The sequence below is a fragment of the Equus asinus genome, chromosome 25, assembly GCF_041296235.1.
Source record: "Equus asinus isolate D_3611 breed Donkey chromosome 25, EquAss-T2T_v2, whole genome shotgun sequence".
NCBI lineage: Eukaryota > Metazoa > Chordata > Mammalia > Perissodactyla > Equidae > Equus > Equus asinus.
The window spans coordinates 30212588-30239644 of NC_091814.1; the positions used below are offsets into that span (position 1 = coordinate 30212588).

General features: G+C 38.3%; 1 protein-coding gene across 1 annotated transcript in view; it reads left to right on the top strand.

The window, feature by feature from the left end:
- Nucleotides 1-25623, top strand: part of LOC106840878 (membrane cofactor protein-like) — a 46841-nt gene extending 21218 nt beyond the window's left edge. Inside the window, exons 10-15 of the mRNA XM_044758452.2 lie at nucleotides 6868-6918; nucleotides 14854-14907; nucleotides 16412-16447; nucleotides 16942-17002; nucleotides 22572-22609; nucleotides 24792-25623. Of these exons, the coding sequence (XP_044614387.2) occupies nucleotides 6868-6918; nucleotides 14854-14907; nucleotides 16412-16447; nucleotides 16942-17002; nucleotides 22572-22609; nucleotides 24792-24802 (251 nt within the window). The 3' untranslated portion in view covers nucleotides 24803-25623. The remainder of the gene's footprint in view (nucleotides 1-6867; nucleotides 6919-14853; nucleotides 14908-16411; nucleotides 16448-16941; nucleotides 17003-22571; nucleotides 22610-24791) is intronic.
- The last annotated feature ends 1434 nt before the right edge of the window (nucleotides 25624-27057 follow it).

Consider the following 27057-nt stretch of genomic DNA (forward strand, 5'->3'; position numbering starts at 1 on the left):
TTAATATGTATGCTTTCTATGTCGTCATCTTTGCTATTTTATTCATTTTAAAAGTGATCTGTCGACACCTTTACAGGGTATCTTCTTTATCCTGGATTATGTTTCATTTCCTGGATTGCAACCAGAGTAGTTCTTTTTCTGTAGTACAATTTAAACTGGGAAATTCTGCTGTCTTCATAAAAAGAACTTTATTTCTACTGTTGGGGAGGGAAAATTTTCCTTCTCTCCTTCTAAGTTCTTTGGCTTGTCTAATAATGATATTAACAGAAGACAAATTGGCAGGAGAAAAACACATTTAATTACCTATATATGGGGGCCTTATAAGAATATGAATCCCACAGGCAGTCAGGCAGTGAGGCTAGTTCATGCCATCCTGAGCTAAGGAGAAGAGTAGGGCTCTGAAAATTCAAAGAGGAGGAAGACAATTTACAGGAAGGTGGGTAGAGTCAAGGTTTGGTAAACACATGTTTGCCATGCCATGCAGAGACAAAGGGACATAGAGAGGACTTTGAATAAGCGGGCCTTGCTAAGTGCCCCAGTCTACCAGACCTAGCTCATATTTTTGGTAGTTATCTCTGGTCATAGCTCCCTTCCTGGAACAGGTCCTCAATCTAATTTCTTTTATGCAGTTAAGGGTTAGGCAAAAAGAAAAACTTCCTGAATCTTTTGTTTCTTAAAAATAATCAGCCTAAAATCATCCTCCTGCCAAAGAGACACATTTTGCAGTGGCAAATTTTGCTCCCTTATAGCCTTTGAAACTTCCCCGAAACGTTTCAGAGTCCAGAAATTGAGTTGGCAGATTGTTCCATGTTATTCAGCTACTCTCGTCTTCACAATAAGTCAGTTCTTGTCAGCTTATTTCAGGAGGCTTTGATGTAGGTGTGCTGTCAAAGTTAGGCCGATGGTGCAAGCAGTCAGGTATTTAATACGAGGCATTTCTATGAGAACAAAAGAAAAACAATGGTTAATGATTAGAGCAGACTATAATCCCAGTTTCTGAGTTATGAGGGTAGGCAGTCAAGACAATTTCTAGGCTCAAAGCATCTTCAGATGGTGAGGGCAGGCAGTGGCAATCTAACAGATTTTCCTGGTTTGCAGTTTGAATGTCTCTGATGATGTACTGGGTGTACCTATAAACTTTCTGAGTGGCCCACACAGCAACAGGCAGGAAGAGGATTGTCTAAATGTGAGCTATTTGGGTGATTTCTCTGCGTTTTATATCAAGTCATTCGTATTCAGTTTTCAGTGCTTCAGGGAAAAAGGCAGCTTTTGTCCTTAGTGATTTGAAGTAAAATGGGTGAAGATGTTAGTTTGGAACATTGTAGCCAGATATGAGGAAACTAGAAAAATTCAGGATCTAGTCCAGTTTACAAGGAAAAAACTTCGAACAGTGAACAGCACTAGAATTTGAGATCAACAAAGGTGTATTACTGAAACATAATTTTTTTCTCTACCATCAGCCCAATTTTCATCAAAGATAACCACAGTAAGACTAATTTGTTTATAGAATAAGTCTAGTCTCAGTAAACTTGTCCTGATTATTTACCCAAGGTCACCAAGAATAGTGATTGACTGTCTAGGCTCTTTTAAGTGTACTTTGCCAGAACTTTTCATAAAGAATCTCACATTGAAGTTTTAAAATCCTCTCGGGGCTATGAAACTAAGCCAAGGACTTGCCATCAGACTTTGCCTATGATACCTGTAGCTTTGGGTTAATTCTTGTCTTCTTGAGGTCCCCAAAATATCCTGAGGTTCCTGAGTTTGCTAGGAAGTGACCTTCTTACTCACCTGGTAAGGCTGTCAGGAGCCCTGTATGCAAGATACCAGGCTGATTTTTCCAAGGGCCTTTGTTGGTTCCATAAAGTCAATATTGCCTTAAAGCTGTCTAGTCATATTTGAGTCTATCTATGTCTCTCTCCAATATGACATTCCAATAAAGCCTTGGTAATATAACCAACGCTTCTGTGTCCTGTTACAAGGAGAACAGATTCTTAGAGAATGTATGCAAATAACTGTATTACCATGAAAATAGAATACTCACGGAGAGTTTCCAAATTCTGGAGGAATCAGCCAGGGAGAAAAAGATAAATCTTTCATCTTTGTTCAAAAAGGTATCTATTTTACCAAATTGCTCTAAGTTATAGGTAGCTTAAGAGAAAAAGAGAAAAACATTTCCTTAAATATGGAAAACCAAAACATTGAAAATAAATCAGCAGTGTTGCAGAGAAAAAAGTTATAAAAAATTATAATCATCCTCGTCAGTTCATTTAGTCCCATGGAATTAATTCTTGTAATGATTGAATCCAGGTTTTCTACTAGTTATGGAAATTCTTACTCTGTTCAGTTTTATGATCTTGAAGTTATCAGAAACCGTATTGTCCAAGTTCGTTCCACGAGTTCTCCTTTAAGATAAAGCACTTTTGTAAAAGCATCAGAATAAAACAATAACCCTCTGTAAAAGACAAAAGACTTAAGAATGCCCATTATTAAAGATCTGATGAGAGTTCATTATCAGGGAATTGACAAGGAAATTTGGTTATTTCTGTGGCAGACAACATTTTAAGATAAAAACCGGAATTATGACTGATAACATTATACTGGGACATATCAGATTTTCAGATATATATATATCAGCTTATTTTAGGTTGAAAGTTGCTTAAGTGTGAACACATTCTAAAAGTTCCCATGGTGTAGGTTTTTTGTTGTTTTTCTTTTTTGCTGAGGAAGATTTGCCCTGTGCTAACATCCATGCCATTCTTCCTCTATTTTTTGGTATGTGGGCCACCTGCACAGCATGGCACTAACAGAGCAGTGTAGGTCTGTGCCCGGGAGCCAAACCTGGGCTGTGAACTGGAGTGCACGGAACTCAACTAGGCCACCAGGGCTGACCCCATGGTTTATGTTTTTGACATCATATTTTACATGTTTTTATATTGTATATCCCTTAACTACTTATTGTAGTTACAGTTGATTTTTCTACTTTTGCCTTTTAACCCTCATACTAGTTTTATAAGTGGTTCATCCACTGTCTTTTCTATATAGTCGCCTTTACCGGTTTGGTTTTTTCTTTCATATCTTTTCTTGTTTCTAGTTATGGCCTTTTGTACTTTGTTTAAAGAAGTCCGTTTAACATTTCTTATAAGGCCAGGTTAGTGGCATTGAACTCCTTTATTTTTTGCTTGTCTTGGAAACTCTTTATCTCTCCTTTAATTCTGAATGGTAACCTTGCAGGGTAGAGTATTCTCGGTTGTAAGCTTTTTTACCTTTCAACACTTTGAATATATCAAGCCACTCCTGGTCTGTAAAGTTTCTGCTGAAAAGTCACCTGATAGCCTTTAGGGGTTCCCTTGTACTTGACTAGTTGTTTTTTTTTTTTCTTGCTGCTTTTAAGATTCTTTCTTTAACTTTTGACATTTTAATTATAATGTGTCTTGGTGTGTATCTCTTTGGGTTTATCTTGTTTGGGACTCTCTGTGCGGCCACACCGTGGTAGGGGTTTTGGCAGGAACATTTCTCTGCCTCTCCTGGGCGTCTCAGTGTGGTCGTGTTTCTCCCGTGTTGTGGAACAGGTGCTCCACTAGCTCTGTTTCTTTCAGGTAGAATTGATCCATATGTAGTTTATGTGTTGTGCCTGTGGGAAAAGATAAGTTCGGGCTCTTCCTCTATGCCATTTTGAACCCCCACCTCTGATATATCTGCAAAAGGACATTGCATAGGAGGGCCTGAAGCTGGCAGAGCGTAATTATAGAGCCCAGCAAGATGAGCCTTATGTCTGAGCCTTATTTTCTGTCCTTGGTGCTTCTGTTAAGTTTATTTCCTGGCTTTTAGTATGTACGTGTGTAACCTGTATATTCTGGGCTTAGAGATGAAGCCAGAGTGCTCTCTGTAAATGTTGTATGAAAAGAGAAGCTAAAATAAGCAGCTGGGTGTTTAAAGAATTTTCTGGGGAGAGGAGGAGTTTTGGGAGCTGAGGGATTTTGCTGAGGAGATGGGGCCAGATTTTAAGGAGGGGAATTTATGTTGGGTGGGGACTTTAATTTTCTTCTAAGTCTAATTTCTGGCCTTTCATCTTATTGAGTGAGTTCTTAAGGCTCGCCATGATACTTCTTTGTATCTACCTTTCCATTTGGACTTTGTGTAGGTACCAGTAAGACAATTGCTTAGGATGAGAGCTCTCTCAAAAAATTTTGTTTTAAATGTAGAAGTTTTTCCAATTCAAACGGTTCATCTTCTGGCCGTTGATGAATAGGATCTATTAACCTCAATAGCAACTAAAACCAGTAAGCCTTTTATGGCTTAACCATGGATGCAAGAGGCGTCCCAAACTAGAGTAGAAAAGATGCAGCCCTCACAAGATCCAGAAAGTTCCTTCTCAGAAGTAGCTTAAGACAGCAAAGGCCTTTGTTGTTAGTAGGCAGTAAGAATGGTATAGTGAAAATGGTGTCTGGTTTCCCGTGAAAATATGAGACGCGTCCAGTCACAGACCTGCTGATCTGTGACACTGGGCAGACACTACTGGAGTGAGACTTTTTGCAGCACTAACAAAACAATGAAGTTTGAGACAACAAAACCCCTTATGGATGGGACCCCTTATGACAGACTCCCCTGAGAACTGGCACAGAGAGTGCCGCTTGTAACTTCATGTCTTGGAAGCCCTCTGTTCGACTAGCTACCAAGATACACATTGGTGCATGCACCTTACGCAGGGTGGAGACCAGAGAGAATATTCTCACTGATCAGAAAGCCAAGCTCTCAAGACATAGAACAAGATGAAAGGAAAACCTCATCTTACATGCACATTAACAGCTTTAGCTAAGCCTTGGGTTTCTTGAAGTCAAACTAATGTTTCCAAGATATCCCTTAGCAACAGCGTTTACTTCATATGCACATTAACCCACAGCAAAGTTTGTCTAAATAGACACCAGTCTGGGGAGAACTGGGAACTCACCAGTCTGTGAGGCTGGCTGGAACAGCAGGCTTATAGGACCTATGCCTGTGTTCTGCCTTATCGTTTCCGTTCTTATGACAAACACCACAGCAGACAGAGATAAAGAAAAATAGTCACTGTCTCTGGGAGGAAAAGGATCAATAAAAACTGAGAATACTTACAACAAATCTTTACCTGAGTGGCTATACCCAAGAAACTAGTTCCAAAACTATTTTCTCCTGCCGCTCTAAATGAAGAAAAGGCAAAAGCACTGACCACTCTTGTTTGCACCAGACCCTGCAGGTAGAGATCTGGGAGACTGACATGGTAAGAATTCTTACGTTCCGCCATCGCTTGTCAGGGGTCCCAGGATCTCTCAGCTGCAGCAGCCCCGGAGTGAGCATCGCCCCACCAGTGAGGTATCTCCTGCCAACTACACCAACTGTTGGGGAGGAATAATTTTGCTTATACCCTTCTAGGTTCTCTGGCTGGTCTGATAATCAAATAAACATAAGACAGATTAACAGGAGAAAAATAAATTTAATTACATATGTACGGGGGCCCCATAGGAATTGAGACCCACAGGCAGTCAGGCAATTGAGGCTCATGTGCCATCCTGAGCTAAGAAGAAGCGGGTAGGGGACTGGGACTGCACCAGGGAGGAGGACAGTTTACAGGAAGATGGGAAGGGCACATGCTTGCAAACCAATGATTGCCGTGCCACGCAGAGACTCAAGGACACACGGAAGGCTTTGAACAAGCAGGCCTTGCTCAGTGCCCCCGGTCTGCCACACCTAGCTCACATTCTTTGGAGTTATCTCTGGTGACAGCTCTCTTCCTGAAACAGGCCCTCTGTCTAAATTCTTTTAAGCAGTTAAGGGGCAAGTAAAAAGAAAAGTTTCCCACATCTTCTGTTTCTTAAATTAATTAGCCTAAAATAATCCTCATGCCAAAGAGACACATTTTAGGGTGGCAAATTTTGCTCCCCCAGACTACCCCCCACCCCTCCCCACTCCATGTAATTATTCTTTGTCTCTTTACTGGACAGTTTACTATGGCAACAGAAACTGAATTTCATAGCACTTGAAAGGCAGGAAAAGTCCTTTTTTGTTGAAGTGAAATGGAGGCTTTCTTGCAGGGACTCCCGATCAACTGCTGCGCTTCAGAGTTGAGAGATGACTTTGAGGTGGTGGAAGCAGCCGTCTTCCTGACTGCAGTGCTGCTGTCTCTGGCTTCTCCTTGGTTGCAGCAGAAGCAGGAGACAGCAGGGGCAGTGGGCGGAGCCGTGGCCTGGGCAGATCTCGCTCAGGCTCCTAGTCTGGCTCTGCTTACTCAGGGAACACCATTTCTGTGGGCTGGAGTTGCCCCTTGTTTAATAAGACTGTTGAACTCAAACAAATCTCAAGTACTGGATTCTAATTTGTGTATTTCCTATGGCCCTGATATTTAAAGGATTGAGGGGAATTATGCATGTCAATATGGTAATTAGAACACCTTTTTATAATTCCCGTAACCTGGTACCTGGCAGCCCCCTGGAGTACTAGGTAGATCTGATTGTGCTGATATCAAAAAGTGTCCATGAAATGCTAAGTGGAAAAGAAAAGGCTATAAACTAACTAGTGTGATACTACTTGGGTGGGAATTTCTTTAAAAAACACACGTTTACTCTGAACGCATTAATTTTATGATTTATTATTAGTTAACTGGTAGGCTTTCCATCATAAAATACAAAGCTATAGTGAACATTATTATGCATACATTCTTATGTGCTCGTGGAAATATATGTTTAGGTTAAATTCCCAGAAGTGGAATTGCAATATTAGAAAGTATGTGTATTTTCCGTTTTGAGAAATAATCTCTTTAAAAAATCAAAAATCAAAATTAAATTCCTAATTTTGTATCAATAAGGGTGGTGAATTGAATCAAATTTATTTTTCCAGGTTCCAAACCTGCTGTTACAACCAAGCCACCTCGGGTGTCGAGTTCTCCAGGTTCAATAACTTTCTCCTACTTCTCTCATTAAGAGCTTGATAAGATGATGACTGAAAAATGATGTCGTATATTCATCTGCATTTCTTTGTCAAGGAAGCGGAACTTTTTTTGGTCTATGTTTATTTGTTCATGTCCTTTGCTCATTTTTCTATTTAGTTTCTAAAATATTTTTCTTGTTGATTTGTCAGAACTCGCTATAACTTAAATCCCCTTTAATTTGAAGGAAGCTTTTCTTCTGGTTTTTCCTTTGCCTTATTTTTACTAGTCAGTTTTATTTAAGATTTTTATACTATTAGATATGGATTGCTTTTTATAACTTTTAATAATGTAAGAATATGAATATAGATTTGTAAAATTTTAAACTTTACAAAAGTATACAGACCAAAAGATGAGTTCTCCTTCTCTTTCTCTCGTCCTTTACCCGAGTTAATCACTAAATAGTTCAAGGTGTCTTTTTATGTATTTGTGTACATCGACATCCTTATATGTGTAGTTATACATATTTTGGCATTTTTTCTTTTTTCTTAACCAAAAGTGGCATCATGATGTTCATAGTTTTCTGAAACTTGGACTTTTTCAACTTAATGACTTGGGTTGTATGTAGATATATTCCCATCCTTTTTAGTGATGACTTTAATATATATTTCATTTAACTATTCTCCCATCTGTGGTCATTTGTATATGTAGAAGTTTCACGTTAATAAGTAGTTGGATGTACTGATTTTTCCCTAAAGGCTATGAGTGTTGTGTCTTTCTTATTAAAAGCTGTAGGTCTTCCCCATGCTAAGTTATATGAACATTTCAACTGTGCATTCTGATTGCATTCTTTGCATCTAAATCATTGGTACATCTGAAAGTCATTATGGTACATGGAATGAGATAGGGTTCCTCTCCACTCTCCCCACCCCCATCCAATGGCTAAGTGCACCATTTGTCGAGTAAGTTGTCTTCTGTCCAACTGTTTTAAAGTCCCAATGTTTTTTTTGTAATTAAATGAAAGAAATTTTTTCAGGTTTATTAAGATATAATTTCCAAATAAAAGCTGTTTCCATTTCAGTTGTACCACTTGATACATTGTATCACAATGTTGTATATATTGTGACATAATCAAGCTAATTGACACATCCATCAACTCACAGTTACTATTTTTTTGTGTGTATGTGGTGAGAACACTTAAGATCCTCCCTCTAAGCAAATTTCAAGTCACAATAGAGTCTTGTTAACTGTAGTCAAATGTCACGTCCCAATTTTTATCATGCACTAAATTCATAGGTGTTCTAGTCATCTTTCTGTTCCCTTGAACTCTGTCCAGTCCTGTGCCAGCACCTACCTGTTTTTCTGTAGTTCTATGATATGTTTTCATATCTAGTAAAACAGTGCCTTTTCAGAAATGCTCAGGCTAGTCTTCTACGTTAATTTTTCAAAATCGACTTTTTTTTTTTTTTTTTAGCATTTTAACCCTTTTAAGTGTACATTTCACTGGCATTGAGTACATTCACGTTGTTGTGCAACCATCGCTGCTATCTCCAAAACAGTTTCCTCATCTCAGACTGACCCGTTACACCCACTAAACAATAGCTCCATTCCCCAAGCCCTGGTAACCACTGTTCTGCTTTCGTCTCTATGAGTTTCGCTGTCATAGGTACCTCATACAAGTGGAATTACTTCTGGCTTATTTCACTTAACATAATATGTTCTGCCTTATTTCACTTAAGCATAATGTTTTTAAATTTCATCCATCTTGTGGCATATATCAGAACTTTATTCCTTTTTATGTGTGAATAATCATCCATTGTTTGTATACTACATTTAGTTTATCCATTCATCTGTTGATAAACACTTGGGTTGTTTCCACCTTTTGGCTATTCTGAATAATACCTCTCTGAATATTGACATTTGAGTACATGAGTCCTTGTTTTCAATTTTAGGGGGTATATACGTAGGAGTATAATTGCTGGGTTATATGGGAATTCCGTTTACTCTTTTAGGAACAACCGTGCTGTCTTGCACAGTGGCTGCACCACTTTACATTCCCGCCTCCCACCAGTGAAGCACAAAGTTTCCAATTTCTCCACCTCTTTTCCAACACTTATTATTTTCTGTTTTTTTGATAATAACCATCCAAATATATGTGAGGTAACATCTCATTGTGGTTTTTCTTTGCATTTCCCTAATGATTAGGGGTTATCTTTTCATGCACTTATTGGTCTTTTGTATGTCTTGATTGGAGAAATGTCTGGACAAGTCCTTTGCCCATTTTTGAATTGGTTTGTTCTTTTGTTATTGAGTTTTAGGAGGTCATTATATATTTTGGATATTAATCCCTTATCAAATATATGATTTGCAGATGTTTCCTCTCATTCTGTGGATTGCCTTTTCACTCTATTGATAGTTTCCATTGGTGCACAAGCTTTTTAATTTTGAAGAAGTCCAGTTTATCTATTTCTTCTTTTGTTGCCTCTGCTTTTGGTGTCACATCCAAGCCAAGAAATTGCCACATCCAACATCATGAGACTTGTCCTCTAAGTTTTCCTCTAAGAGTTTTATGGTTTTAGCTCTTTTAAGTTCAGTTCTTTGAGCCCTTTTGAATTAATTTGTGTGTATAGTGTAAGATAAGGGTCTAACTTCATTCTTTTGCATGTAGATATGCAGTTTTCCAAGAACAATTTGATAAAAAGACTGCCTTTTCCTCATGGAATGTTCTCAGCAGTCTTGTGGACAATCGTTTGACCACCTATGCAAGGGTTCATTTCTAGGCCCTCTCTTCTATTCCATTGGTCTGTCTTATGCCAGTACCACTCTGTTTTGAGTACTGTAGCTTTTTAGTAAGTTTTAAAATCATGATGTGTAAGTCCTCTCGACTTCACTCTTCTTTTACAAGATTGTCTCAACTCTTCCTAGTCCCTTGAGATTTTATATGAATTATAGGTTGGATTTTTCTATTTCTGCAAAATGCATGTTCAAGATGATGGGCATTGCATTTAATCTGTAGATGGCTTGTGTGCAGTATTAACATCTTCAAATTCAGTCTTCCAGTCTTCCAATCCATGAGCACAGGATGTCTGTTCAGTTATGTATGTCTTCAGTTTCTTTCAGCAATGTTTTGTAGTTTTCATTATACGAGTCTTTCACCTCCTTGGTTAAGTTTATTCCTAAGTATTTTTGTTTTTCTGATGCAATCATAAATGGAATTCTTTTTTTTAATTTCCTTCTTAGATTGTTCATTGTTAGTGAATAGAAGTGCAACTGATTTTTCCATGTTGATTTTGTAGGCTGCAACTTTGCCAAATTCATTTATTTTAACAGGTTTGTGTTTCTGTGTGTTGTATGCATGTGCATTCATGTGTTTATATCTTTAGAATTTTCCATGTAAAAGAACATGTTATCTAGGACAGAGATCATTTTGTTTCTTCCTTCCCATGTTGGATGCTTTTTATTTCTTTTTCTTGCTTAATTGTTCTGGCTAGAACTTCCAATATTATGTTGAATGGAAGTGGCAAACACAGGCATCCTGTGCTTTTCCTTCTCTTAAGGGAAAAACTTACAGTCTGTCACCATTGACTATGTGTTAGCTATGGGTTTTTCATTAATGGGCTTTATTATGTTGAAGTTTCCTTCTATTGCGGGTCAACTTCTAAATCATTTATTAAGCTTTCCTATATCTTTTAATTTTAAGGAAAGTCACATTGAATCCATAGGCTAATTTTGACAATGCACTAATGATAAATTTGCTTGCTGTACCACAGAATTGTGACAGGAAATATTACTAGACAAGAAGAATGCTGATGACACTAAACATAAATTTATAATATTTTGTGATACTTTTTTTTATTGCAGTAACATTGGTTTATAACATTATATAAATTTCAGGTGTACATCATATTTTGGTTTCTGTGTAGATTACATCTTGTTCACCACCAAAGACTAATTTACCATCCATCACTGGACACGTGTCGTTTTACTTCTTTCACCCTCCTCCCTCCCCACTTCCACTCTGGTAACCACCAGTCCAATCTCTGTCTCTGTGTGTTTCTTGTTGTTGTTTTTAAAGATTGGCACCTGAGCTAACATCTGTTGCCAATCTTATTTTTGTTCTTTCTTTCTTCTTCTCCCCAAAGCCCTCCAGTACGTAGTTAAAGATTCTAGTTGTGAGTGCCTCTCATTGTGCTATCTGGGATGCCACCTCAGCATGGCTTGATAAGCAGTGCCATGTCCATGCCCAGGATCCGCACCAGTTAAACTCTGAGCCAGTGTAGCGGAGCACATGAACTTAACCACTTGGCCCTGGGGCCAGCCCCTGTCATTGTTTTTATCTTCTACTTATGAGTGAGATCATATCGTATTTAACTCTCTGCCTCTGACGTATTTCACTTAGCATAATACCCTCAAGCTCGATCCATGTCTTCAAAAATGGCCAGATTTCATCCTTTTTATGTCTGAGAAGTATTCGATTGTGTATATATATGCCACATCTTCTTTATCCATTCATCCCTTGCTGAACACTTAGGTTGCTTCCAAGTCTTAGCTATGGTGAATAATGCTGCAATGAGCATAGAGGTGCATATATCTTTATGCATTCATGTTTTGGTGTTCTTTGGATAAATATTGCTACCCCAGCTTTCTTTTCATTGCCATTTGCATGGAGTATCTTATTCCATCCCTTCACTTTCAGTTTGTGCATGTCTCTAGGTCTGAAGTGTGTCTCTTGCATGCAGCATATATATGGGTCTTGTTTTTTTATCCAGTTGGCCACCCTATGCCTTTTGATTGGAGCATTTAGTCTGTTGACATTTGAAGCAGCTATTGATAAGAATGCACCTACTGCCATTATGTTACTTTTTTTCTGGGTGTTTTAATAGTTCTTCTCTGTTCCTTTCTTCTCTTGCTCTCTTCCCTTGTGGTTTGATGGCTTTCTTTAATCTTATGTTTGGTTCCTTTCTCTTAATTTTTTGTGTATTTATTATAGGTTTCTAGTTTGTTTAGCTTGAGGTTCAAATATAATAACTAAAGTTGATGGTCTCTTTAGTTTGTCTTCTTTCTAAGAGCCCTATTCTTTTACTCCCCTCCACCCACATTTTATGTTTTTGATATCATATCTAACCTCTTTTTTGTGCATGTGTATCCATTACCCTCCTATCAGTACTTTTCTCTGTTGACCTTCATATTAGCTTCATTGGTGGTGGATCTGCTACCTTTACTGGATATTTGCCTTTACCAGTGAGTTTTTTGCTTTTTTTTTCTAATAATTTTCTTATTCTTATTTGTGGTCTTCTCTTTTCCACTTAAATTAGACCCTTTCGCATTTGTTATAAGGCTAGTTTCTTGGTGATAAACTCTCCTAGTTTTTGCTTGTCTGTAAGACTCTCTCCTTCCATTCTGAATGATAACCTTGCTATGTAGAGTATTCTTGGCTGTAGGTTTTTTCCTTTCAGCACTTTAAATATATCATGCCACTCCCTTCTAGCCTGTAAGGTTTCTGCTGAGAAGTCAGGGATATGGGTTTTCCTTTGTGTGTAACTTGTTGCCTTCCTCTTGTGGCTTTTAGGATTCTCTCTTTATGTTTACCTCTGGACATTTTAATTATAATGTCTTGGTGTCGGTCTCTTTGGGTTTATCTTGTTTGGGGCTCTCTGTGCTTCCTGTACCTGGATGTCTGTTTCCTTCCTTAGGTTAGGAAAATTTTTGGCTATTATTTCTTCAAATAGATTCTCTGCCCCTTTGTCTTTCTCTTCTCCTTCTGGGACACCTATAATACAGATGTTAGTGCACTTAATGCTGTCCCAGAGGTCCCTTAGACTGTCCTCATTCTTTTTAATTCTTTTTTCTTTTACCTCTTCAGCTTGGGTGATTTCCTCTAGTCTTTCCTTGAGCTTGCTGATCTGTTCTTGTGTATCATCTACTCTGCTATTGAGTCACTCTAGTAAATTGTTCATTTCCAGTATTCTATTCCTCTTTTTTATATTTTCCAGATCTTTGTTCAAGTTCTCACTGAGTTCATCCATTCTTCTCCCAAGATCAGTGAGCATCCTTATGACTATTAGTTTGTACTTTTTGTCAGGTAGATTGTTTATCTCTCTTTAGTTCTTTTTCTGGGGTTTTGTCCTGTTCCCTTACTTGGAACGTATTCCTTTGTCTACTCATTTTGCCTGTTGCTCTGTGCTTATAGCTCTGTATTAGGTAGGTCAGCTACTCTCCCAATCTTGGAGAGCTGGGTTTATGTAAGAGATGCCTTATGAGCCCCAGCAGCATGCTTGCCTCTCATCACCAGTTCCAAATGTTCCAGGAGTGACCCCTGTGTGGGCTGTGTGTCTCCTTCTGTTGTGGCAGGGTTGCTCTTGCTGCAGATGCCCAGAGAGCACTTGGTGTCCCCCTAGCCAGCTGGTTGTAGTGGTCAGCTGCGAGTGGTTGCTGCAGTCCTTTCAGTCACTTTATTGGGCAAGGAGAGCCCCAGCACAGTTGGCTGCAAGGTCTAATAGCACATTCCTGTTGGAATTTTTTTGTTAAGTGAGTAGTCCCCCAGCATGGCTGGTTGTTTGGCTCAGGGCTTACAATTTCTGTAGGCTCCTGTCCTGCAAGGCTATTGTCAACTCTCTCAGGATTGCAGCTGAGTGGGGCTGGCCACAGGCATGGGAACACCTATTTGTTTCAGTCTTTGGAAGGTGAGGAAGATCCCATATATGGCTGTTTGAGAAGCACAAGTCTGCTGCAGGTGACAGGCCCCACTGCCCGCAGAGCCACCCACCCCATCAACACAGTGCTGCCCTGTACACATACCCTGACCCACTGAAGTGAACCCAGTCACCCCACTGCAGAAGCCTCATATGCTCCACCAGTGCAGCCCGACTCCTCACACATGCCCTGCCCCACACATGCAGATCCACTCTCCCAGCTGCAGAGGTTCCAGGCACCCCACCTTTGTGGGCCCACAAGTTGCCTGAGGGCTTGCTGTTGGGTTGGGCCAGTCCCTAGGGTGAGCTGCCTGCCCTGGCTGAGCTGGATTAAGATGGTTCTCTAGTGTGTGGGGCAGACCCTTGGGCTAACAGGCCAGAGGAAGAACTCCACTGGCATCTGCCAGAGTCTGTGTCAGCACACCTGTACTAGGTCACAGTAATGGTTGCTGCCAGTGTCTCAGTCCCTGGAGAGGTCTCACCTCTCACTGAGATGCACCCAGAGCCTATCAGGTGAGTCTCTTTTCACCAGAGGACTGTGTACCTTTCGGGTGAGTTTAGGTTGCTTTCTAAAATGGGTGAATTTGTGCATGGGCCCTTTAAGAGCAGGCTTTCTTTCCCCCTTATGTCCAGTACCTTTTCTGGGGATATTCCCTGTTGTAGTTAGTAGCCAACAAAGCCAGATACTATGACACTTGTCTTGGTTGTGCTGAGGCCAGAAGCTGCTTATAGTGATAACACTGTCCTGCTCAGATCCCACACTCCTCCAGGGAAGGCTGCGGACCCTAAGATTCCTCCTGGCCGGCCACGAAGTGCCGCAGCTTGCGAGGGTGGCTTTTTCCTCTCCAGAAGGGAATTTCTGCCTCTTCCACTTCAGTCAGCACTGTCGCTTGTTGTGGGGGTTCTTTTTATCCAGTTTTCAGTTCTCTCTCAGGGGTAATTGTTCCAAGACTAGTCGTAAATTTGTTGTGTCCATGGGAGGAGGTGAGTTCAGAGTCCTCCTACACTGCCATCTTGATACTGTCCTCGAAAAATATTTTTAAATGTAATAAAAATGACCTAGTGAAAGAGAAGTTATTACAAAACAACTTGTGAAATGCTCTGTCGTACTACTTTTAATGAGAAGCATTAATATAATTTATATAGGGAAAATGAGATTATCAGGGTTTTTGTACAAAGTCAAAAAAATCAAACCTATAAATTTAGTGGTCTTTAACCTTCATATTTTTTTTTCTTTTTATTTAACTTATTTTCATTTTTTTCTAGGACATCCTGGTACCACTGATGAATCACAACCACCTGAAGACGTGGCACCTTTAGGTATTATTTTGGTTACTAATACTCCTGCCTTATGAGACCTTACAGTTCTACATGGAAATACCATATTTTGATTTTCTATAGTTAGAGAAGAAACAATGTATCACAAATTGGTAATAACAGACATTTGTAATTATTTTAATACTGCCGGAACCATGACAAATGGAAGCGGTCATATGTGTAGACACACGTAGATCATACATTTCTTAAGAGGTGCCTAAAATTAGCATTCCTAGTAAGGCAAGATAACTTTCTTAAATGCTATGGTTATATGTTGGTTAAAATATATAAAACGTAACTTGCTTTCCATGTGATAGTCTTATTTTGTGATGGCAAATTTTAGATAGATTTTCTTCGTAGTCATACCTTATATACACAAGCCTTAAAACACTATAAGTTGGGTGAGATTTTTTTCTGTAACAGGCTGGTGTAGCACACATCCTGTAGGCTCACATAGTTCACACAATTTGTTTTAAAGAAAATAATGAAATATAGTTGTGAGTTAAATGAAATACAAAGATGTCTTGATAAGTACGTGAAGAAAAATATTTATTACAGTTATTAACATTAGACAAGTTTAGTAAGGTTAATCTTTTTATAAAATGCACCGTAGGCGTCTTATATTTGCCCTCTGAACACTGTGGTCAAACTGTCATTGTGCCAGTAACTCCAGTGCCATCTTAAGATGTGAAACACTTGACCATTTTTTCTGAAATGGAAAGCGCAGAGTTAAACAGGACATTTTATTCTTTGACTTATGGAAATTTAATAGAAGTAATGGCAGTTTAGAAGCAGTGGTACTACTGACAAACATTGCTGTGAAGTAAGGTTTTGTGGTAGTATTTATTGCTCTCTGCATAGTTAGGACATGGTCACTTAAGTGCATGTCTGTTTCTATGCACAGTTTTTATCCTTGTGCCTGATGTTTCATTTACATTCTCAGAATTTCCTGGCTAATTTGCACTATGTCTTAACCTTTTTGTCAGGGTGGAGAATAGGAGGGGTCGATGATAAGATAAAGTATTATTTGTGAAGACTCTGCCAATAGCATCTGTGTGATCTATTAATGGAACTTTATATATGACTTATTCCACAGACTCACTTTTGGGGAAAAAATATAAATTAACTTTCTAACAAAATCGTAAGAAATGATAGCATGAATACTGAACTAGACCAACTAGTTTTAAAACAATTTTCCTCTAACCTAGTGAATTCTGATTGTTCTGGTAACCTTTACTAAATAACCTGGTGTGGTGGCTACGGCACAAAACAACGAAAAGTGAGGGTCCTGTGATGAGTCTCACAAGTTGGACCTGAACCTGGAATGTGATTAGAAGGGTTGTGTGATCAAAATGACCTGGATGCTCCAGCAGTCACCCTAAAACTAGATGGATAGACTTTTCCTTTGCTGTAGTTTTTAGATGATGTGGCCAGAATGAAAATGCACCTGCTATTTGGAGGCCCAAATGTGCTCACTTATCTTCAAACTGTCTTCATTTTTTCTCAGGTGGAGGAATTATTGCCTTGATTGTTATTGTTACACGTAAGTGTCCCAGTCTTTCGTAATACTTAAAATATTACTGTGAAGAAGTGCTTTATTTTCTTAACGGTTTTTCACTTTGTATAATTTTTATAGCTTGAAATTAAGTGAACCAGTCTAGAAACGTGAGCTTTTATGTGATATACTACCTTGTGTTGGTCACTGTATATTCTTTCATATTCTAGATGTCCACTTAGTAACAAACCCTAAATAACACGTTTTGTCAAGATAATCGGTCATACGAGTTTGCTTCCCAAATATGCTCTGGGTCACCTTCTCAGTTAAGCAGGGGCTCTTCTCCGACCTACTCTGGACGGTCTAAGTCATTCCAGGGGACGGGGCTGAGATCGTGCAGAGTCCAGATGGAACAGAAACGTTCATGTGCTTGAATACAATAAGCTTTTCTGACCACTGAAATGTAACCAACATTTCTTTCTTCTGCTAGATTTTGAATCTTGGTGATTAGTTTTTACTCACATGTCACTTGTTTCCTGTAGTTGTTGGTGCTGGAATAGTTGCTGCCGGCCTGTTCGAATTTCTACACACCAGGAAGAAACGGTAAATTAAAGCATGCTGCTTCTAACTTACTGGTTCGTCTCATTCTTGACATGCTTTTGTGCAACTTTTGTTTGTACTCTGTATTGCATGCCATCTTTTTAAAAATGTGCCTGCGTGAGTGTGCCGGGTGAATTGCTTTTGCTGACTAAAAATATTTTCAGCTGCTTTTAATATAATTATAACAAGAGTGACCTGTGCAGAGTTGCTTCCGCTATTATGTGTGTAAGAAAAATTTCTGTGGGATTTGAGGTTAAGCTTTACCGCGAAAACGTGGACCATTATGGGGCCTTCCCTACCCTAGGTATCGCCTATTTCCTACACTGGAGTAGTGGCCGAGCTTAAATCTAAAATAACTCACTGTGGAGACTTGGAGAGTTGAATTCATGGGAATTTTCATGAGGAAAGTTCCATTTGACTGTGTAACGTAGGTTGTTGTAAGGAGCTCTGTAGTTGTCTTGTTCAAATACACAATTTCATTTCTTTCCACATAGAGTTGTTATTTATCCATGTGAAACGGGAATTAAAGCAACACTGTTTGATTTCCCTCTCATGTTCTCTTAATTTACTAGGTTGCAGTAAAACTGAAGGGGTTTATTAAAGTTAAAGTTGCTGAGAGGGGTAAGATTTACAAGGCACATTAACTTTGTCTTTTTATCTATAAAATTGAAAAGGGGGGAGGGGCTTAGAATAGAAAAATGTACAAATACAATTCTTGTAAGGAGAATAGGGTTTTTAAACAGCAAACTTAAATTTTAATGAGATAATTTACAATTTAATCAAAGACTTAGAATAAATCCTGGAGCACAGACCAAGATTAGGTGCTTCGGAATTTCAGATTTTTAGTGAAATTTTTTTCCTGTCCTTTTAGAAATAGCTTTGAAATCAAATTAAGATTGTTGAGACTTTGGTACTCATGGTTTTATGGTATATTTTCATTGATGTTAATCATTGGGTTTAGACTATGTAATAAAAGTACATTCCTCACTCATAAAGAGCTCAAACCTTTTATATTACCTGATTGTTTTTTTAAAATACCCATGATGCCTTCATTTAAATCTTATATTTGTGATATGTACATTTGATTTCTATATCAGTAGTATATTTTTAAAATTACATATGCACAGCAGTCTGACTAGGAAATACTATCAGTGAAATATTTTTACAAGTCCAAATGTTTGCATAGAAATGACTTCTCAAGAAAGTAAAACAAAATAGCTTTCTGCTCCTCACTTTCCTTCTTTGTTTAAAACATCACTGGGTTAAAATCCTTAAAGTTTCCTTAATAAGTATTAATCAGACTCTCTGGCTCCCAGTTAAAGGATCCTTGAAAGCTGAGCAATGATCTGAGCTCTGTAGCCCAGATTAAAGGCTCAGCAGCGTCCGTGAGCCGAGGTTCCGTTTCTAATGTGCTCCGAGTGCTGCTGCTGCTGGGCCTGGACGACACTTGAAGTGTCCTGGGTGTCAACTGTTACTGATGTGCCCACATTCTTGAAATTTGAAGAAACACTATCATGTTTATTGGCAAATTTTTCTCCTGTTTGAGGTCATTGGATTTTTTAAAGACTCTTCATCTATGTGTCTGTTTTTTAAAAAGATTATGGGGTAATACTTAGCTTTATTTTGCTTTTCTTTAAAAAAAAGTCCAGATTTTTACTATATTCTTTGCAGTATTTAATGTCTATAATCTTCTCCCTAAATTGGTTGCTGTTGCCTGAGAAACTCCTTTACAAGAGAACAGAATATGTGCAATTCCTTCTCTATTTCTGGGGTACCTCTGGAAGCAGGGTCCCAGGCACAGATAATCCCAAATTCTTGTTAACATTTGATACAAAATGGAGCTGATGTGAACTGTACTTATGATGATTTGGGAACACACTTACCCTGATACAGCCTTCATACCACAGTACCAAAATAGTATAAGTATTCATTTTTAAGATCATTCAACATATTTCAATTACTTGATGAAAAATGGCCACAAGATTAAAGTAGTCTGCCATAGTTTTCTGTTTCTTATTCTTCAGCTAAGAATGGAATAGGATCCCAATTGGTCTGAAACGTGCCCATCTACATGCTCCTTCCTTTCCCTTCTTCCAGTGTCCTTTCTTATGTTTCTCCCACACTTTCCAGGCTTAGACTCCACAGCGCTTCCCCGTCCTTTGCTGTTTCTTGAGTCCTGTTCTGCATGTCATGACCACGTGATTCCGAAAACAGATGCCTTTAGTTTACATTAATGTTTTCCCTTGTTCGTAGTTATTTTTTTCCCCATAAATGCATGATTTTCTTTACTCCAGTTAAATCATCCCTGGATAAGTGAGAGTTCGCTAAATTCTTTAGAATTATTTGCATAATTTATGTATTTTAATACCTGTGACTTAAATAGGTCTTATTTTTTCCGTTAACATTATTTATTATTTTTTATAACAAACTTATTTTTAATGTTATATTAATAATGACTAATTCAATAACTTTGTCATTTTTATGCTGTCTTCTTAAATGAATGTTACAAAAGTTTTCTGGATTTAATATATTTAGTGGCCAGTTCTGGTAGTGGCAAGTGTAATGATATGAGCAAAAAATGGAAGGATCAGATTAACTTGAACATTTTTCTACTTGACTCTCAGATTCTTGAGCATTCAACAAACTCTTCAAAAAATATGAAAGAAAATTAATAAATAAGAAATATTTTGTAATTACTTTGGATTGCACGTTTATCAAATTTGGATCCGTCCCAGAGAAATGGGAGGTCATATACTAAGTTTTACAGGGATCTTCTCAGGATGAAAACAAATGTGCCTGGGAAGAAACTGCACTCACTGCAGAAGTCCAGATGCAGCTGAGAATACATGACTTGTCATAAAAATGATGTCCAAGACAATATGACGTGGATTAATATATGCTCCGTGTATTCCCTCAAAATAAGGACCCCTTCTCCTCACAGAGTCTGTTTTCTGTGAGAAAGAGTTTACATTATTCTCTTCAGGCTAAATGGTTTCAGAGGTAAACAGATTGCACAGAAATTGAGAATCTGTTCATCTCCTGGATGATCTGTAAGACTCCCAAGTTAACGTAGCTTCTTGTGCAAACTTCCTGTTTCAAGTTCCTAAGTGAGAATCAGAGAACTCTTAATCTATGAACCTCATGATCGGGTTTACCTCCATTCTCCTCTGTCATTGATTTGACCCCAGTTATTAGGCCACTCTTGCTGCCTTTGGGTTTGATGTCACTATTGTATTCAGCCCCTTTCCCTTCCTCTGTTCAGCACAAATCTGATTGGTGAGAGCCACAGAGAAGGAAAATTTATTTCTCTCTGAGAAGAGATGAGAGAGATTTGCTTTTATTGTTGAAAGGTATCTGCTTCCTGTTCTGTTTCTTTTCAGAGATGTCCTTTCTTTTGAAAAATATTTAGTGAATATTTAGACAGCAAGCACCTGAGCTAAAATATGTTAGGAGGAAACATCAGAGGACACCTAGAGTCCCAGTGCCTTTGCTCAATTACTGTTTTCTTCTACCATTTCTGTTCCAAATGTAACATGAAGCGTCCTGACAGTTTTTGTGAGGCCTCCAGTAGATTAATGTCCCCTTGTCTCTTTATTGGACTGTCTAGCTTCCTCTACCTTCCAGCAGCTGTGAATCCAAAAGTGAGGAAATTTTTTAGCCCAATGGGAAATAATCACAGAATCTGTTCATTTTAAGTAGAGAGAGAAAAAATTTCCTTTTACAGAACCCAAAATACATTTTACTTAACTTTGTAAATGTATTCAATGTCAACTTGTAAATAACTCAGTAAAGGCATTTATCTGTTTCTCTTGACCTGAATATTTTTACCATATGAAAGAGAAACCAACAAAAAAATCCTCAGATTTTGAAAATTATGAATTGCACTGCCCTAAACCCTTTGACCCCATCCGCCTTCTGTCTTCGAATGAAATGAATTGGAAATCTTCCTCTACTTGTGCCAAAATGCACGTCTACATAGCTGGGAAGAGAGCGAGATGTGTATCCCACCACTTACAATGTGAGGCGCTACCCAGGTTACAATCAAGAGTTTCACAGCAGATTCTACAAAGGCCAACAGGAAGGGCAGTTTCTTGGTAAAAGCCAAGTGGTGTCTTTGATCGCAGGAGCAAAGGGAAAGACAGAACATACCAACTAGAGTGGCAGTCTGGGCTCACCCAGCCCTGTGCGTCTGCCTGTGCTCTTTGCATTTCTTTCAGGCTAAAGCCAAACAGGAAAGTCGTTTTCACACTGTCGTGAGCTTCAAGGTGTCTGTAAAGATTTGAAGTTAGTTAAATGAACGCTGAAGTTAATATAAAATAACTGTAATTAGTAATTCAGTTTCAGATTTTTACCATCTTCAAGTAGCTTCGTTTCATCAAATATTTCTTTAAGTTTATATTAATGCTTAATTATCTTTCTCATATGTTGGGTTTCTGTTTTAAAGAAAAGGATTCCACTACTACAGAAAAAAAATATATTGACTTTGAAAACTAGAAAAATATGGTCTTGGAGAAATACTGATATGCCTAATTATTACGTCACTCACCACAGTATTCCTTAAAAATCACCATATTGCAAGAATAGTGCTGTGACAGTGGTGGTTCATAATGATGGCTCCCCCCAAAGAGAAACAAAGTACCCGAAAGTAACCTGGTTGGCTCTTACATTGGTAGGCATCCCTGAAGTGTCTGCTGTGGCAAGCATAACTGACTGGTCCAAATTTAGTTTTAGTCTATTAGAGTCAATTTACTAAGGCAGGGACCAGAACCGCATTTTCCAGTGCAATAGTCAATAGCCACGTGGGGCTACTGAGAACTTCAAAAGTGGCCGGTTCCGAGGAAGGTGTGCTGGAGGTGCAAAATACACTCCAGATTTCAAAGACAGTATGAAAAAATGTAAAATGAACGGCAAAATGTTAATATTTTGGCCATCCTGGCCTAGGTGACATATGTTAAAATTAATTTTTCCTGTTTTTTTAAATACTTTTTTAAATGTGGCTTCTAGAAAATTTAAAATTACCTATGTGATTTGCATTATATTTCTCTGGGCAGCACTGGACCAGAATAATAGATTTTAGAAAGATATATTGTTACAATAAAAGTGTGATGGAAACTTCAGTTATTTAGGAAAATCTCTTACTGGAACACAGGATTTCCTTGACAGTCAGGGGTAAATGAGGCGTCATTGAACTTGAACACTGTGGGAATCATTACCTTTTTAAAAGTTTCATCTTAGAGTGGAACTTAAAATTGTGACATTAGGAAAACAGTCTTTCCCAATGGCCCTAAATTAAAACGAGGAAATATTTACTATGTACTTCATATGTGACTGCTCTGTTTCTTGTTTTGGAGAGGGTCAAAAATATAATAATACATGGCCAGAAGAAATGTTTCTAGAGTGAGATAAGTTGAATATTTAAAATTACTTTAAAAGAATTAATTTCCTAGTTCAGAAATTCTTGATACTATAAATACAGGTTTTTAAAATTCTGTTTTCTAAGTGGACTTCTGGAACTGAATTTCTGTACCTATTGTGTTTGTGTGTGATGGTGTCTGTTTATCTTGCTTTGTAGGAAAGCAGAGGTTAGCGCTACATACAGCACTTACCAGAGTAAGTCAACCACGCGACCAGAGGAGAACTAAATGGTTTCCACAAACCAGTGCCTCAGTTTACATTTTGATTCTGTTAAAACGTTAAGGTCTACACTGAATTCCTATAGCCACTATGGAAAACAGTATGAAGGTTCCTCAAAAACTTAAAAACAGAACTACCATATGATCCAGCAATTCCACTTCTGGGTATTATCCAAAAGAAACTAAATCACTGTGTGGAAGAGGTACCTTCACCTCTCTGTTTATTGCAGCAGCATTTACAGTAACCAGACATAGAAAGAACCCGAGTGTCCATTGACGGATGAATGGATAAAGACAATGTGGTATGTGTGTGTCTCTGTGTGTGTGTGTGTGTGTGTCTACAGTGTGTATATACACAGTGAAATATTCAGCCATAAAAAAGGAAGGAAGTCCTGCTATTTGTGACAAGATGGATGGATCCTGAGGGCATGATGTTAAGTGAAACAAGTCATATAGAGACAAATACTGTATGACCTCACTTATATGTGGAATCTTTAAAAACCAAACTCATAGGAAAAGAAATTAGATTTGTGGCTGCCAGAGGCAGTGGAAGGGTAGGGGGGGACTATGAATTGGGTGAAGATGATCAAAAGGTACAAACTTCCAGTTATAAACAAGCACTGGGATGTAATGTACAGTAGGGTGACTATAATTAGTAAGACTGTGTTGTATATTGGCAAGTTGCTAAAAGAGTAGATCTTAGAAGTTGTGATCACAAGGAAGAAAAAAAATTTTTGTAACTATGTGAGGTAATGGATGTTAACTAAATTTACTGTATTAGCCATTTTGTAAACTATACCAACTCTTTATGCTGTACAGCTTAAACTCATAGAATATGTCAATTATATCAATAAAACTGGAAGAAAAGATTTACAAAAGTTATACCAATAAAACAGGAAGAAAAGATTTACAAAAGTTATTCTCTAGTTTCTCTCACTCTCACGAATGCAATTGTTAAGAAATAATGACAACATTTTAACATGACTTGAATGTAGTCACCATCCTTTGATGCTTCTTTGAAACATGTATGAATTTGGGTATGAACATCTTGCCTGTTTTTCCTTAAACAACATTTGCATTTATAGAGCAAGTCAAAACAATATCCCTGGTAGTATGAAGATGAGGAAATGATTTTTTTTTTAAAGATTTTATTTTTTTCCTTTTTCTCCCCAAAGCCCCCCCAGTACATAGTTGTATATTCTTCGTTGTGGGTCCTTCTAGTTGTGGCATGTGGGACGCTGCCTCAGCGTGGTTTGATGAGCAGTGCCATGTCCGCGCCCAGGATTCGAACCAACGAAACACTGGGCCGCCTGCAGCAGAGCGCGCGAACTTAACCACTCAGCCACGGGGCCAGCCCCAGGAAATGATTTTTTTAAATAAAATCTCCAAAGTTAGGAAAATATAGTTCAAAATGAAATTACATGTCAGTCATAAGGAAAGTGATTTTGAAATCTTTTTTGTTGAAAGATAAATGCCAACTCTTCAACAAGGCTAAAATGGATTTTATATATAGTTTATTGTAAAAAGTCTTTACAAATATGTGTATACTACTTCAGACCTTAAACATTAAAAATAACACTGAAAATTGGGATTTTGAACAAGTTTGACCTCCCTAAGAGTAGTTTCAGAAAATACTCTTAAAGTTCATAGAGTAAAATTCCACATTTTAAAAACTTATTTTAACCTCTTGGTAATTTAAAGAAACTATAAAGTTTATGGATGGCATTTGTCCTTCACTTTTTTTCATGTCAATAAACCAGTCTAGGGAATCAATAAGGATTTAGAATCAGTTGCTACTTCTGTAAAAAGTTAGGGAGCTCTAACACCCATAACAAGGATACCAGGTTCGTGGTACAGAGTGAGCGCTGCGGTCTTGTAGTTTTCTTAAAGAGAATTCCATCTTTAAGAGAATTAGAATCCGCTCTAAATTCTGGCTATAGGTGGTTTTCTGTCCCTCCTTGAATAAGGAGATGTCTTACTGTAATATGTCATCTAAAAGTAGGCAGTTTCACTGGGAATAAATTCATCAGATAACCTTCAGTTGTATCAGAATCTTGGTCTTTCTGTGCATCTCACCTCATCTGCCAAAAGTCAGAGTAAAAATGAAGCTGTTTATTTCAGGAAAGAAAACTTAATTGTGTATTTGCTGTCTGTTGTAGGAAGAGACTGAAAAAGGAAACAGCTCAGGCAGCACATTATGCTCAGGTGAAGTAGATCCCGCCTCTTCTGAGCCCTCACTGGCAGCGTCTCTCAAGCAAGCCAGTGAGAGAAGAGGAGGGACGCCACGCTGATTCAGATTACATTTCTAAAGTTTGGTTTCACGCTGTTATATTTAGTAGCACAAATTGGGCCGAAGAAACGTTGCCGAGAAGGATATGAGTTGGGGACTCAACAGTGGCCTGGAGTGAACATTGTTTCACTCCTAAAGTCATGTTAATAACGCACTGCACGTGTTCCTTCCCTTTGTCATCTCTGATGAGGCACTTCAGGAAGATAAGTTTGGGCAGAAGAAACAGGAATTCTGAATTCAATATAAAGCTGGAGGTTTACTGTGCCCATTTTCACATGCTCTTCAAGAATGTAGCACTTGCTTAGAAGCAAGGCATGGCTGTACTATTTACTTTTTTAAAGCCAAACTGAGGCGCTTTTCAACCAAAGATTAGATCAACCAAAAATAGACTTTTTATAATACTTTTGCTTCAAATTTACTGTTTTCAACTTGGTATATTTATATGTGAGATTGATATATTTGTGCAAATATAAATTATGTTGTTTGTCAAATTATCGATTACTTAAATATATAGGGAAACCAGTTTTCTCTAGAAAAGTTTGTTTAAATGACAGAGAAAGCAGCTTTTTGTACTGAAAAGTTTATTAAAACTGCAAGAAAGTATCTGAAGTGAAAAGTCCCATGTATAGTGATCTTTACTGTTCACTTTTTGAAAATTGGATCTTCAAATCTGGCATAAAATAAAATGTAGGTTTGGAGAAGTTTCATTTGTGATGGTGCATTTATTTCCAGTGTGTTTTATCTGAAAGCAGAGTGTGCTTTTAATTGGGGCCCATCACCAAGCTTTCCACTCCCACTGTCATCCCTCCTGCCCCTCGCATCTCAGAGCCTTCAGTACATCAGGGCTTCTCCGCTCCAGCCCCGCAGGTACCTCTCCTGCTCAGAGGTGTTCGGTGACGCCACATTACCCACAGCAGGAAGTCCAGGTTAACCAGCCTGATACTTGACGGCTTTCTATAATCCAACCCCAGCTTTTCTTCCCAGGCCTTCTCTCTCTGCTCCACTTCTTCAAATAACCTGCTCTCAGTCAAGCCAGACCATCGGCCCTGTGCTCTCGGCCGTGTTCCTAGTTCACTGTTGCCTGAAGCGCCCAGGCTCCCATCCAGATCCTGGCCATCCTCCACGGCTCAGCTCAAATACGGCCCATTGTGGGAAGCTCTTCCTGATTTCTGCCCAGCTCTCATAGCCTCTGTTATTACCTGACCTTGAGTTAACCACATTTAAGTATCTATATGCTTGTATGTGGTAGAAAACATACCTTCCACATCACTTTAATGCGTGGGTGTGACTAAATAATTAAAAATCCAAGTCCCAACAATAAAGTATAAAATTTGATTTCCAGACTAATAAAATTTTTGTTCATGCAAAAAAAGTAATTCCTGCTGTCTTTGCAGCCTTGAATTAAATCCAATAGCTAGACCTCTGAGACCAGGCCTCAGTTTCTGAAGCATGGCTGCAATTGGATCCGCTGAGGAGCTTCACTACTGCCTGTGTCCGCCTCCCAGAGGTTTCTCATGTAACTGATGTGGGATGTGGCCTGGGTGTAAGGTGTCTTTAAGGTTTCCCAAGTGATTCTCATGTGCAGCTAAGACTGAGAACCTCTGCTTAGCCCCACAGCCCGTTTCTACATAAAAACTTATAAAGACAGATATAAGGGCTTATATTTACAAAAGAAAATTGTAGTTTTACTATTTCAGCCCATTCAAGAAATCGGAAGATGTCTAAGACTTGAATTAAGGTCTTGTTGCCTGGATAACCATACAAGGCTAACTGTCGTTTAAAAAACAGAAGCAATCTTTCTAATATCAAGGCTGTATGAAAGGTTGAGTAAAAATACAGCAGATTATCAAATTTTATTTGGCCTTAACTTGAGACTATAGAATAGTTTTTAAATTGGCATAAAATATATAGGGAGAGCTTTTAAGGTGACTAACAATAAAAGAATGTTGAAGAGACCTGGGATAGGCCGGAATTGGAATTTGCATCGTTAAAGTAGATTCTAGGTTTAAGGAAAATAGGCAACTCTAAAACTTTAGCGATGCCTGACAGCATTGTAATCATGGAATTTTTTTGCATATATAAAAAGTTTGCATATTTGTGCTCAAGAGCAGGATGTGATATAGTCTGCTGTCTTC